The sequence below is a fragment of the Glycine soja genome, chromosome 8 (assembly GCF_004193775.1).
Source record: "Glycine soja cultivar W05 chromosome 8, ASM419377v2, whole genome shotgun sequence".
NCBI classification, from domain to species: Eukaryota; Viridiplantae; Streptophyta; class Magnoliopsida; order Fabales; family Fabaceae; genus Glycine; species Glycine soja.
This window is the reverse complement of record NC_041009.1, coordinates 42,079,548-42,093,730: the sequence shown is the minus strand read 5'-3', so window position 1 is coordinate 42,093,730 and position 14,183 is coordinate 42,079,548. Positions and strand designations below refer to the sequence as shown.

Here is a 14,183-nt window from a genome sequence, read left to right as displayed (position 1 = left end):
CTAGTAATTAAACTCTTAATGACAGAATTTTTATTCCAAGTTAGTGGCTATTAATTATTTGTAAGCAAGCCAACAACAACTAATATTATTCCGGACTAAAAATTACAAAAAAAAAACTTCAACCCATTATTTGATAAAAAAAAAATCCAAACGAACATATTGGGCCTAAATGACAAATCAGATTTATTCTTAATTCTTTTTTTCAAGTTAGCTCATTTTTCTTATTCCTTAAGTAGTTGATTGTTAAATTATTGGCAAGTGCATCAAATTGTCACAAGTAGTAAAGTTAAAACGGAAGTCCAAATGTTGAATCCACAGAAACTTTGTTTGTACTTAAGTAAGTGAATATATAAATTTTCAAGCAATTTTAAATATTTTGAAGAAAACAATAAATTAAATTGGTAGAGAATTAAATTAAAATAAACAAGGTAAGAAATTAAATATGAATTTAAATTAATTAATTAATTAAAAACAAAAAAGATGAGAAAAACCCATATTATAGAAGTTAAATTCAAAAGATGAGAATGTTAAAAACTTAGTCTACCAGAGTTACTCTCGATGTAATATTAATTATTTTTCTCTAATTATGTTTATTCCAATTTTATACTTGCATCTACTTATATACTCTAACTAAGATCTCTCGAGTGAAAGAGCCTAATTTATCTATCTTTTCTCCAAAATTCCTTTGTAGAGATAAAATAGTTAAATTGCATTAAGAATAGATATGTATAATATGCTAAATAAAATCAGCATATCCCTAATGATGAAGTTATTTAGATACTCTTTCTCAGTTCTATTAGAAAATAACACTTTCCAACGCTATCCTTAAAACTTACCGTGCAAACGGATGATCAAGCCATAAACAATAAAATTAAGCACAGTAAAGGATAATGCAAAAGTAATATTCATAATAGATAGTAAGAGAAATTACATCAAGAGCAGTTGGCTACTAAGTTCCCAACAAGGAGGGGTAGCCTCTCATTCTCATATGAAACTTTACAATTGCAAGAGGGAAATATTTAGTAAAGGGGGAACTTGAGAAAGGGAATGGAGGGAAGGAATGATTTCTAATGCTAGCTTTTCCTTCTTCTAGCCTTTACTTTCAATAAAGAATTGTATTCTCTTAAATTTTCTATGTATTTTTTCCTTCTTCTTTCTCTTTCTTTTATAGGTGTAGATCAACTTATTTTTTGTGCAACATTCATGCTAAGCGCGCTTGCCGCATCTAGCGAGTATGGCGGTACCCACGCTCAACGTGTGTCTCGCGCTAAGCGCATGTTAGTCGTCATTTACGACTAACTTTTGTATTAAAAAGCTTTATAAAATTATGTTTTTTCCCCAATTTATGGTTCTTTTTGTAGGTTTGTACATATTTTTATCTTTAGTTTAGTTTTTATTCAATAGATATTCCCTTCATTTTGAATTAATGTGGTTCAACTTCAATTTCATGTGAAAAGATGAAGAAGAAGAAGGTTGCAACAGCTGGTATCTCGCTAAGCGAGGCATATGCGCTTAGCGAGTAACATCCGCTAAGCGAGGCATTCAGCTCGCTTAGCAAGTTAGGGGAATCTGGAAGAGAATATGCCAAGCATGCACGTGCCTAGCGCGCCATCAGCTCGCCCAGCGAGTCATTTGTCTCTTCTGGTGCTAAGCGTGCCTGGCTCGCTAAGCCAAAATTCACTAACTTCCGCTTAGCGTGAAAATGGTGCTAAGCGAGCCTTTGAGGACAGAAAACCCTTAAAAGTTGAAGTTGGCGAAAAGAGGAAAGAGTTTTTTGAAGAAAGAAATAGAGGAATACGTGAGAGACGCAACAGAGGAAAAACAAGACAACAAAGCACCAAAGATCTTAGCTTTCAAGAGGATTCTAGGTTTATGAGTGATTATTACATTCTTAAAGGTGGAGTAGACATGCCCACCACTGTGTAATCTGAATTTTACTTCAAAAATCTCATTTTGTTGCTGAAAGGTGATAACTTGCCATGGAAGATTAAAGCTTTTGTTGGGAATTTCTGTTGAGCCTTGATGTAAAACTTTTTACTATTTATTTAAAGTTGTTTTTATGTGTTCATTGCTTCTATTTGCATTTAATTCTTACATGCTTGTGGACTTATCACCCATGTGTGTGTAAAGTTAGGATTTAGCATTGGAAAGTGTTTTAAATCCTTAGAACTTGATAGGGTAGGCTATAGAACTGCATGTCTGGACACAGAGTGTAGAGATTTAGTTTCCAATATGTTGTAATCTTAATGCAATTCGTTTAGGCTAAGTTTGAAGAGGGATCCGAGAACGAGATTTAAATAGAATTAGCCCATTCATTCAAGGAATCATGGTTTGGGGTAGTTGCCCTCAGCATAGAACACAAAAACAACCTTAAATAGAGAAAAATACCTAATTACATCAAGTTACTCAGTAGAAGGATCCAACGTTTTAATCATCTGTTTATCTCTCACATTTAGGTAGTTAATTTTGTAGTTAACTTAGGATTATAGAAAATATCTTTGCTTATTTTTTTTCCTGGTTTTATACAAATGTCTACTTATTGAATGAACATTTTTCTGAATAAAACAAACTCCCTGTGATTCGATACTCAATTCTTACCGTTTTATATTACTTGTGACTCAATACACTTGCTGATAAATTTCACAGTAGTACAGACTGTCTCGAAACAGTGCACCTTCACTTTCCTAAACTAACATGCTTTCCTGAATTAGTCCTACTTCCTGGTGCTAAACGTGTTGTGCCTGCTGAGCCTGTGCCTCACGCTGAGCGTCTAAGACTTGCTAAGCACATATCTTCAAATCACCAATTTGCTCTTTTGGACTTTTACTTTATTTTTATGCTCTAATTATTCACTAAGCATCATAAATTCATCAACTTTAATATTTTCTGCAAAAAAAAAACTTAAATGATGTTAAAATTCCAATTATTTGCACAAAAAGGAAGAAATATGAGAAAAATTATTAATTTCCATATAATTTAATCTCAAAATATACTTATACATAGCAGTTATCATTGACCAATTTAGGTTTGGTCTTCACGTTTTCCATTTCATAGTGGACTTCATTCACCATTTGCTTAGCATGTGTTCTTGTGATTGGTCCATTAAATTCATTCTCTGCTTCAAGGTCCATGCTCCTAAGTTGGTCCTCATTATGCCCACTTTCTTTGAGTGAATTTGACCTCAAATTGAAGCCATCTGCACCTGTAACACAAGAAAACAAAGTATTAGTTTTAATGAAAACAAAATCCTACTTCTAAAAAGACTTGAATTCCTTAAAAAGGACAAATCTCTTATTATTTATGTGCTTACCTATCTATCCTCCCAAATCAAATACAAGGACAAGGAAATTACTACACAATATTAAATGGAAATGTTTTCCTCTCTTAGATCTTGGGCACTTTAGCACAAATTTCGTAGCCAAGTGAACCCGATGCAAAGTATGAACAAGCAAGGACATCTTCAAATCATGAACAGAATCTTTAAATTTATCCCTTTTATGCACAATACATCTACCAAAACACTTGAGTGTTTCATGTTCCATGTAAGTTCCAAAGGAACATATGTTGTTCATGCCTATAGAACTCATAATTTCCAATTTCTTCATAAACAATAAACCACATAGAGGAAAACTCTTCATGGTCACACAATTCCAAATATTGTGCATTAATTTCAAAACTCAAGGACTTGACACCATAACCTAAAACAATATCAAGCAAATCATATGTATTAAGCACATCACAAGTATCATGCAAATCCAAAATTAACACATGTTGTATTTCAATCAAAACATTAGGCCTAAAGATGAGATGATTCAAAATCTTTTGCCCCTAATGGTTGCCTTGATCCTTATGTGCATCCACCTCTTCTCCAAATTGTCTTGCCCATTAATCCTTGATGTAAAATTCTTCCTTAGGCATAAAAACAAAAGACTTTGTATGGTTAGATGCACAAAAAAATTACAATAAGAATTAATCTCATTATTCAAATTAGAAGAAAGAATTAGAGTCTTGCATTCCTCCATTGAAACCTCGTCTTCATTCTCCTTCTTCATACGAGAGAATTCATCACCAAACGAAGTAGAACATGAAATTTTAAATTATGCACATGTAAGCTCTTCTTGAAATCCCTTGAACAGAGAATCTTCACAAACAAACAAAGGGTCTTAAAAAAAAGAATATTCATATTTCTCTTTATCTTTTTCTCTCATTTATCTCTTTTGTTTCTTTTTATTTTGCCTTTTTTCTCTCATCTTCTATTTTTTTTTCTCAGTTTAACTTGATCCTCACTTGCTTCCTTAGGTGAAAGTGGTGCAAGTTTGATCTTGTGTCCTTCATGTACAAAAGAAATCTTATTGGTCTTTTTATGGTGTTTCACATTTCTTTCAATTTGTCACGGTTTACCCAACAAGATGTGACATGCTTCTGTGGGAGCTACATCACATAACACAACATCTTTATATTTTCCAATGGTACACTCATCAACACTTGTTGGTCTACAACCAACTCACCTTCTTCACATGTCTATTTCAAGCAATAAGGATTAGGATGTGAGATAGTTTTAAGGTTAAGTTTGTTAACAAACATATTGCTAGCCACATTAATACAACCAGCCCCATCAATAATCAAAGAACGCGCATTTCCTAGAACCAAGTATCAAGTTTGAAATATGTTCTCCTTTTGAATCTCATCCCTATCCTTACATTGGATACCTAATAACCTCATACACATCATCAATTCATCATGTAGAGATTTGGTACCACATTCACTATCATTATCACTAGAGATATTAGATAAACTAATAGAAGAAAACTCACTAGTGACAATCTCATTATCCCTCAAAACTTTGGTTTTCTTGTTTGGACAAGGTAATACAATATGACCTTTACCCAAGCATTTAAAGTATTTAATTGAACTACTCCTAGAAGTAGAAGAAGTGCTAGGTTAGGAACATGTTTACCACTTGGAAATTTTGAACCTTGTTGCTTAGGTGGGGAAGATCCGTCCTTCTTGGACTTGTCCTTACCACTAGAAGAGTCATAGTGATAGGTCTTCTTGTAGGAATGCTTCCTCTCAAGTTGTCTCTCCACTTTCTTTGCTTGATGCACCATATCCTCCAAGTTCTCATAGTGCTGCAACTTCACAATGCATTGAATGTCTCTATTAAGCTCACTTAGGAGACAAGAAAATTGTGTTGTTCGTATTTTAGCTAGAACATCAAGCTTAAATATTATTTATTCTCTTATTTTGAATGAAATGAAGTGTAGTCCTCTTTTTATTAAAAAAAAGAGTTCTACAACTTTTTATTTTATTTTTAATAAATTTTAATCAATAATAAAAAAATATTTTCAGAAGAGTAAATTAGAGAATATAGCTGGTGTTAGCTTTTCTTATAATGTTTTTAAAAAAATTGATGCTATTCGGGCTTTGGTGAGAATTTTTTACTCTTTTCAGGTTTGTTCTTTGGGCCAGTACTTTTTGCCCATTTTGATTGGGCAATTGCTTTCCGCATCCCAATGTTTCTTTCACCAGACACCCCTGCCGCACCCAAAAAATGAAGAGATTGATGCGTGAAAGTGCCACTTTAAAGTGTTCACATCATCTTTTGCTCAGTTTTCCACTTTAAAGTACAAGCATAGTGTGTTGTGTGTATTTCCATTTTACCATCATAATAATAGTAATGAACTGCTCAAATTTACTAGCATGACACATCACACACCCTCGCCACAGTGCTACAACAAATAACACTAGAAGAGACATGGTACTACCTTGCTTCAATCAAGCATTTTTTTATTTGTCCCTTCTGATTACACAACTTATATAATGGGTTGAAATTTGAAAAGAACGCGGATTCCTATTTTGCTGCCATCATATTCCGTGGAAATTCCATCTTGGTTACTGGTTAGGGTTTCTTTTTATTTTTGTTGCCAAAACAAGTCCTGTGGTGATGTTTTTGAATGAAAAAACTGGTCAACTTATAAATGATGGAAGCAAATGATGACATTTTCATTAGTCGTGGCACTCTTAAGGATACCAAAAGTGATGAGTATGAAATGATGAAGCTTTAATCACATGGCATGCCACCAGTTGACAATAATGCATTTTCTGGGCCCATTTTAATTTAAAAAGTATGTGGTATGGCAGCTTTCTTAGACAGGTGATTTCACACATAATATTGCTGAATGCTGAATGCTGAATGCAGAAAACTAAGAAAACTTGTGAAATTTATTGGTCAGCATCAGCAATCAACATTGAATCATTGCCAAATAACAAATCTTTAGATAAAATATACACCAATACGAGTTTAGGCACTTTGTTATTGAACAAACAATATTGAAAATTCCAAGTAAGAAAGTTGATGGTCGTGCTTTTCTCCATTGTTTGCTTGCATGCTTTCTCTCATCGGATCATTTTAGGCGTATATATACTGCTCTCTAAATTTGGATAGCATCTTAAAACATTAAAAATTAAAATCTTTGATATGATTAACGCATAATTGTGGAAATATACCAACATAGTATATTAAGATTAACAAATTAATTGTATAAGGATCCCTATGATTATCACGCTCTAGGCACATAATCTTGATGAGCGGGAGGTGATGGGGCATGTTAAAGTTCTACATCGAATAAAGATAGTGCTGAGATAAATTATATAAGTGGGGAGTAATCCTCACCTTACAAACCAGTTTTGTAAGATTGAATTAAACTCATGAAAAATTCACTTTCTAACACGATAAATTTTGATATACAAAGAATTAGTTCTTGTTGTTTTTATTATATCCTGAGTTCAAAAAAAAAGTGAAAATATCTTCTTTTCTTTGTGCGGTTGTACGGCCCCTACACCAGCAAATAAGTATCTAACAGTTACCATGAGGTGGTTGTTAATTTGTAAGTTATTTTATATAACCTTGGATTCAATGAGTTTTTGATTTACATAAGCAAACAATAAGATTGATCATTTTTTCACATAAGGGTCGCAATTTTCCTATACTAACTATTCAAATGTTGTTCTTATCGAGTTCTTCACTCATCTGACTATTGGATTGCTTTCTTCTCTATTTTCTGAGTTATTCAAATGTTGATTTACCTTAAAAGGGACTTCAATGTTAAAGTAACTAGTTGTATATACGGTGATATGAATGAAACTTACTTTCTCTCTTCTTGTTGTCTCTTTTATAATGGCAGTCAAACTAGAAACCGTCGAGTAGCATTCACTACGGGCGTGCGTGCATAGCGCGAGTGCTCAATTGGCTTCAAATGACTACTTAGTGGATCCCGTGCAATATATATAAGTGTGTTTGAATAACCATTTTAAATGCATTTTTAGAAAATGAATGTATTTTTAAAAATAATTTTCTTTTGTAACGATTGAAAAAGAACATTTCTTGTATCTTTTATTCTCAATGTAGCTTTAAAAAGATTACAACAGTTATCCAAATATGAACTTAGTAATTAGACAAGAGAAATTAGGAGTGTCAAGTGTCGTGTTCATATGATGCATCATAAAAAATTTCAACAATTTCTTTATATTTTCTGTGCATAAGAATCAAAGATGAGAATAAAAATTTTATAATAATTCACAAATTTATTCAATTGAACTAAATCTTCTCGATAACAATTTGTTTACATTTTGCTTCAAAAGAAAGGAAAAGTTAATAAAATAAATAGAACGCTATTCATTTTTTTTGTCATCGTTCTCAACATTTCCCAATAAAATCTCGAAACATTGAATGCAAAATAATTTTAAAAATATTTGAACCCAAGTTTCCCTTTCAGACATAACTTTTGCATCAATCGTCCAGATCCGGCAGTGCACAATAGTCCTTTGCGAAATGACATTCCCTGTGGCACTCAGAAACACTGTTATTTTCAATGTGATCATTTTCACTCCTATTAGGTTGAATGTTTATCTTTTTTGCTTAATTAATTAACAAAATAATTGCATATGAGAAACAACCCATAAGCAGGGCAAACTATATACCTAACTTATAATATAAACTTATGACAGTGAACGAGATAACCTTGTGTATCAAACGTATTTGTTTTGATTAAACTAAATTATAAACCGGCCATGTTAACTAAAATGACTTCATCACAAAAACACACTCAAAATATAGATAATTGAGAAATGTAAGCAAAAAACTTTTATTATTGATTAGAATTTGTTAAAAATCACAATTTTGTTTTTGAGTTTGACTTATTATTGAATGATTTTTTTTATTTTATAATTTTCAATAACTTTGAATGGGCTTTGCTTTTTGGTACAAAAGGTTTTGTAAAAGATTTGTACGGATGGTTGCCTCCTTTTTATTGGATAATCATATAACCTAAGAGATAAATATAATTTAAAAAAAAAACTGATGGAAAATCATCCCAGGTTGTTCATGCATGTTGTTTGTGTCATAAAATTCGTGATAACTATCATTTTCCATTTATTAATACTAAAAAGTATTAAATAGAATATGTTAGAAAGTACTACTATACTATATGTTACCAGCAATTCTTTAAATAATATTATATTATTAAATATTTGAATGAAAAATTCTATCGTACATAATTATCTTATTGCGCTTGAACGCAATTACTTCCATTGAAAGGTACATGTAATTTCTACCAACAAATCATTATTTAACTTTATTAATATTCTTGTTTTTATTTTGCTTGATAAAATAATAGAGAGAGAGAGACAGAGACCCCCCAAGATTTTTAAACATATAATATTAGAAGATATTGTATATGAAAGAAATATTAGGGGATGCATAACATGTTGTAGGGGAGGTTAATAGCAACACTTTACTAGGCTATTTCTTATTGTATACACAAGGGAATTTGTCATACTTTCCTTTAGTTAGTTTCAAGGCCGGCTTAAGGCCAAAGCAAGGGCTTGAGGCTCTAAAAAAAAGCCCCAATTTTTTTTTAATATTAATATACCTCAAAAAAAATTATTGTAAAATTATATTTAAAAATAAATTTTAATTAAAATATTATAAGTAACTATTAATCTTTTTATTATTTCAGCTTAAAGAAATTTTTCAAAACTAAAAATAATAAAAATTTACTTAAGATTAACAATATCTCAACAAAGATTGATTTTATTGTTTATTGAAAAAGAAATATTAAATGAAATTAATTATGACAACTTAATTGATAATTTTATATCATAAAATTTCGAAAAATTAATTTTAAATAAAATAATGATAATTTTAATAAATTATTTTATAAGTAAATAAAACACCTCATTTTTAAAGTTAATTTAGGCCTCTCAAGTCTTTTAGTAACAAATAATTTGTTTTAGCTTGTATTAGTATGTTGCGATTTTGTTTGTAATGGGTTCAACGAGCCGAGTGCTTTTTTGGAAGGGACTGAGTTTTATGTGTAGTTGGATTCTGGATGCTGCCATGTTATATTTATGGACTGTGTCTGTGTAATTTCTTGGTGTAATTTTTTGTGATTGTTAATTTGGCCTTGTGACAAATTTCAATCTTTTTTATTTATAATATAATCTTTCATTCCTATAAAAAAAAACTCTCATATCATATATAAAATTATTTTACTTTTTGAAGTTCTCTTCAATATTTTTCTATTAATTTTTTTATCTAAAAGTCAAAATTATTTTCATTTCTAATTTATAGTATCTATTTTTGGTAACGATCACATTTATACTTAATTAACTTATTTAAGTATTTATCACTTGTGATTCATTTATCTAAATAGTGACTCAATTTATCTATTTTTGAATAATATGCTTTGACTATGAAAATTTATTTTCATTTAATTTAATTGATTTTTTTTTAATTTCTTCTTCTTTTGATATTGGTCTTTGGCTCGTATTAATTACACTTACTGATTAATATCTCTCTCATGCATAACAAAATTATATATTTTTTTCTCCTAAAAAACATTTAGTTATATCTTAAAATTTTTATAAATATCATGCATGTGAAATTTTAAATGATTTTTTTATATTGGTCTCCACCAAAATATATATATATAAACAGGAATATAAAAATATATTCCTAACTTTTGAAAGTATAGCAATACGTTTGAAACATTGAGTAATATCATTGTATTTCACTTGGAGCAGCAGGAAATCGCTGGCATAGTGAACAGGGAAAAGTCTATATCGAAGTTAACAGATAGCATAGGACAAAAATTAATGTGCAAGCCAACGATAACCCTTCCACTCAATCACATGGTCATGGCCCAGTGATGTACGAAGAAATCTTAATTTGGGTAATGTCCACTGATATCAAATTGATTGGATTGTGCTTCTCGTTGTTGCACTGGCAAGTGCCACATTGAGTCATAAATCCTTACCAATAGTCTTCACCAACTATGCTAACCATATTCTTAATTTTTTTTCCCTCATGAATCATGGCTGCTTCAACTACGAGAGTAGTGGCGTGGCTCTTTTATATTCATTCATATTTCATTGGTTACATATGTTTTCTTAGCACAATTTTTCTTATATTTATATTGAAATTAATAAAGGATAAATTAATGACCATTTGAAGATGGTGATCATGTATGTAAGTACTCTTCGGGTGTTATGCCAAAATGTACAAATGGTAAACCTTTCTCATATTTCAGCCTTTTCTGCTATTAGCACAAACTAAGCAACTGTGTATTTTTTCAGTGTCGTTCTTGGGATGAGAGTCGCATATATTTAGTCTCTTCACGTTACTAGCACTTGAAACTGATCGACTATGTATTCTTCTATCGTCTTAAAACTGAGATCCACACATATTAGTCTCTTCCTCTTCACGCTATTAGCACTTGAGATTAAGGGATTATGTATCCTATGGTCGTCACTGAACCAAGATCCACACATATGTAGTCTCTTTGTACCACATTGTTGAGGTTGAGGGATCATGTGCCATTTGGTTTCTTTTGGGTCAATTTCCCTAGGGTCAAACAATTCAACCAAAATATGAAATTACTATATAACTCATATTAGATTTAAAAGATGAGAAATTATACTTTTACACTTAAAATGTGTTTTGATAGAGAATTTTAATTAAGTAATTTATGAGAAAATTTAAATTTCTATAATGTAAAATTCATTGTTTGAATATTTTTTTATGAATAATTTAAATTTTAAAAATTTTAAAAAACTAAAAATATAAAATTTTAATTTCTTTCTAAAATGTGAAAAATTAAAATTCTCTTATTGATAAAAGAACTTTTTAAAATATTTGTATATTTTTTATATAACATTTATTTTCTCTTCCATTTAAAAATTTTTAAAATCCCGTTTTTGAACTTACGTTGATGATCCTCTTCTTTTTCCATTTATTTTTTTCATCTTTACAATTTTAATTTTCTTTATTCAAACGTAAAATTTTAAAAATAAAAAAATTTCAATTGAAATATTTAAATTTTTTAAAATTTTAAATTTTCTGGTCACACTCTAAATATTCTTGGATTATGTCTTTTTCTTCTGTACATGACTTAGTCACATCAACAATGTCATTTAATTTTTTTGTGACGTGTCCCATGTGGGTATTTGCCTAATAAAAGCGTGCTTGGAATCGAGGACGTTGTTATTGAAAAATTCTTCTTTGACGGTGAACATGATTTTCAGTCACAAAAATATAAAGGAGAAAGGGATCCAAAGCTATAGGATTTGAGGTATCAATTCAGTCATGCTCACCATGAAAGGAATTAATATAATTCAGATAGCGTTGCTGAATTAACCAAGTTTATCCTCGTGTCGATCATTTTCACCCTTCAAAGAAAAAAGAAAACAAAGAAAGAACCACAAAATCACCATCGCAACCTGGACTACTACGAAGCATATAATCTATATTATGTTATAATATGTAATTCATGTTCTTTTTTCAAAACCATCTATTCTTTTGAATATTTTTAGATATATTTAATAATTGTTTATTCAAATAAAGTTCAAATTGGAATAAGAAACACCCTACAAAATTTGAAAAGATCATGAACCTCAACGGAAATTTATAGTAAAATTTACATATCACATAGTTAATGTGATTCGAAGAAGATTCGACTAGATGTGTCAATCCTCAACATGCATGTATTTAATATTTTTTATAATTTTATAATTGGCTGCATCCTATTTAATTGTGTTTGTAATAATTCTTCATGTTATTTTTGCTTGCTTGAGCATGTAGGACTATTGTGTTCAATAAAACTTTCTCTTTGAATTATTTAACGCAATAATATATTCAATACTCGAATTTGGTCACATAATAAGAGGCCATTTTCTCCTTTTTAAGTATCCTTATTTGTGAAATAAATCTAAATCTAAATTAAGAAGACACCCCTCATCAATATCCAATCTTCAACAAAGAAATTATTGTGGTTAGTTCGTGATTCTCCATCTTGGTGTGCATCATTTCCAAACTACTCTTATCTGCCCCTCAAAAAACAAAAACTACAGATTGGATATTTTTCTATTATTTATGCATTAATAATGAGATATAAGAATTATGGCACTTCAACACCAAAAAATATCATGATTGATAAGTAACTATTTGACTCGACCCTTTGAAACATGAGAAATCGCTAGTACAATAGTGTCACCACTCAGTTACTTACTCCACTCTTATGCAGAAACAGAAGCAAAGCAAAGCTGCTACAAACTGTAATAACTTTGGCGAATATACACATTCATTATCTAGGTTCGTACGGTCCCACACCCATGTTTTTTTGTAATGTACATTTTCCGTTACCTTTGGTGCAGATTGCACGGTATAAAATTACCATTCAAATATGACAAGTAATTTACAACTTCAGAAAATCATTTTTTTTTATCTTCTTTCTACTGCTATGATATAACCTGTTAACTTAACCAACATGTCATTCTTGACCTTGGAATTCAGGATTGCTTGTGAACTTGACCCTTCGATTCCTTCTTTGATTATCTTTTATGTGATTACCTTCCAAAGCTCCTATCATATAATAATTAATTAGTAGCCTTTAGAAAGAAAAAAAAAACATTTTTTTTATTTAATATGTATGAATAAAAATAATTACCAAAAGATTCATAACGATTCACCCACTCTAGCTAGTTATTCAATTAAGTTACACCCCTTGGTAGAAAAAAACAGATTAAGAATAAGGTTTTTGTTTTTCATTTCTCAGACATAAGCCAGCACATACTAGCTAGCCTAATTCTTTGCTTTAGGTCAACCAGTAAATTTATTATTAGTGTTTATAAATTTTTCATTATTAAGAAGTGGTAATCACCGTGTATATTTTTTTTTTCTGAAAAATTGAGAACCAAACATTTTTTTAGTAGACAAATATAATTATATTAAGGTGGGTATAAGTAATACCCCATATAAATCAGATCAACCAAAACAACAGTTCCAATTTTTAAAAACATCAAATGGCTAAATAGAAACAATGAGAACAAGATCATATAATATCAATCTTGTTCTTTGTCAGTATTTTTATAGCTACCTACATAAATAAACAAAAAGCTACAAATTTTGCTATTTGGCATGTCAATTTAAGCACTCCAACGGATTTGTGCTCCAATCATAAAAAGAGATATGTTTTAGTTTTAGTTTTGTTTTGCATAATATCCATAATCAAGCATGTACCACAATTGAGTCTCATAAAAATTCTGCATCCATCTCTTGGTTATTAAAAACAACATTGTTCCGCAGTAATCAAATGTCCTAAAGTGTCACTAACCATAAAATGATCAATCTGTCATTTAATTCTTTTCTTCTAGAACTCAAAAAGTGTTACTGAAAGTTTTCCGATGGTTTGGAGTGTAGAACCATCTGTACACCTATAAATATGTGACAAATGTCATTGCTTTTCATGAGTCATAATTTTATGTTGAAAAAAAATTTAAACAATTATAAAAAATATTTATTCAAATACTCATCCTCCAATTTTACCAATTAATCTATTCATCTTTTAAACCAAAGGGAGAAATCGACTTTTCCAAACACGATTTCACAATGCCATTTTTATTTATTTATTTAGGAGATAGATACATCGGCTATGCTAATGCTAATTTCCCAAAGTCTTATTTTTAAATTTAAATAATAATTGTATTTCTAATTAGTTAAGAATTTGAAATTAATGTGTTAGAATTAGGATATGTGTAAAATTAATGCATTTTTAAGTGTAAAAAATTGATCAAATTGATCATATTGGTGTGATAAATAATATCTTGATTAAAAGTTTTAAGTTTAT

General features: G+C 30.2%; 1 protein-coding gene across 1 annotated transcript; it reads right to left on the bottom strand.

The window, feature by feature from the left end:
- Nucleotides 1–2,952: 2,952 nt before the first annotated feature.
- Nucleotides 2,953–5,237, bottom strand: LOC114421711. Its single transcript, XM_028387770.1, has 2 exons — nucleotides 4,958–5,237; nucleotides 2,953–3,202 (listed from the first exon to the last, which is right to left on the bottom strand). The coding sequence occupies exons 1-2, from the start codon at nucleotides 5,106–5,108 to the stop codon at nucleotides 2,994–2,996; spliced, it is 360 nt and encodes a 119-aa protein (XP_028243571.1). The 5' UTR covers nucleotides 5,109–5,237; the 3' UTR covers nucleotides 2,953–2,993.
- Nucleotides 5,238–14,183: the final 8,946 nt, after the last annotated feature.

Excerpts from the sequence above, each read along its gene's own strand:
- LOC114421711 (XM_028387770.1), bottom strand. The coding sequence starts at position 5,108 with ATGGTGCATCAAGCAAAGAAAGTGGAGAGACAACTTGAGAGGAAGCAT. Across the intron at positions 3,203-4,957 it reads AGGTTCAAAATTTCCAAGTG|GTGCAGATGGCTTCAATTTG; the intron begins GTAAACATGTTC and ends CTTGTGTTACAG.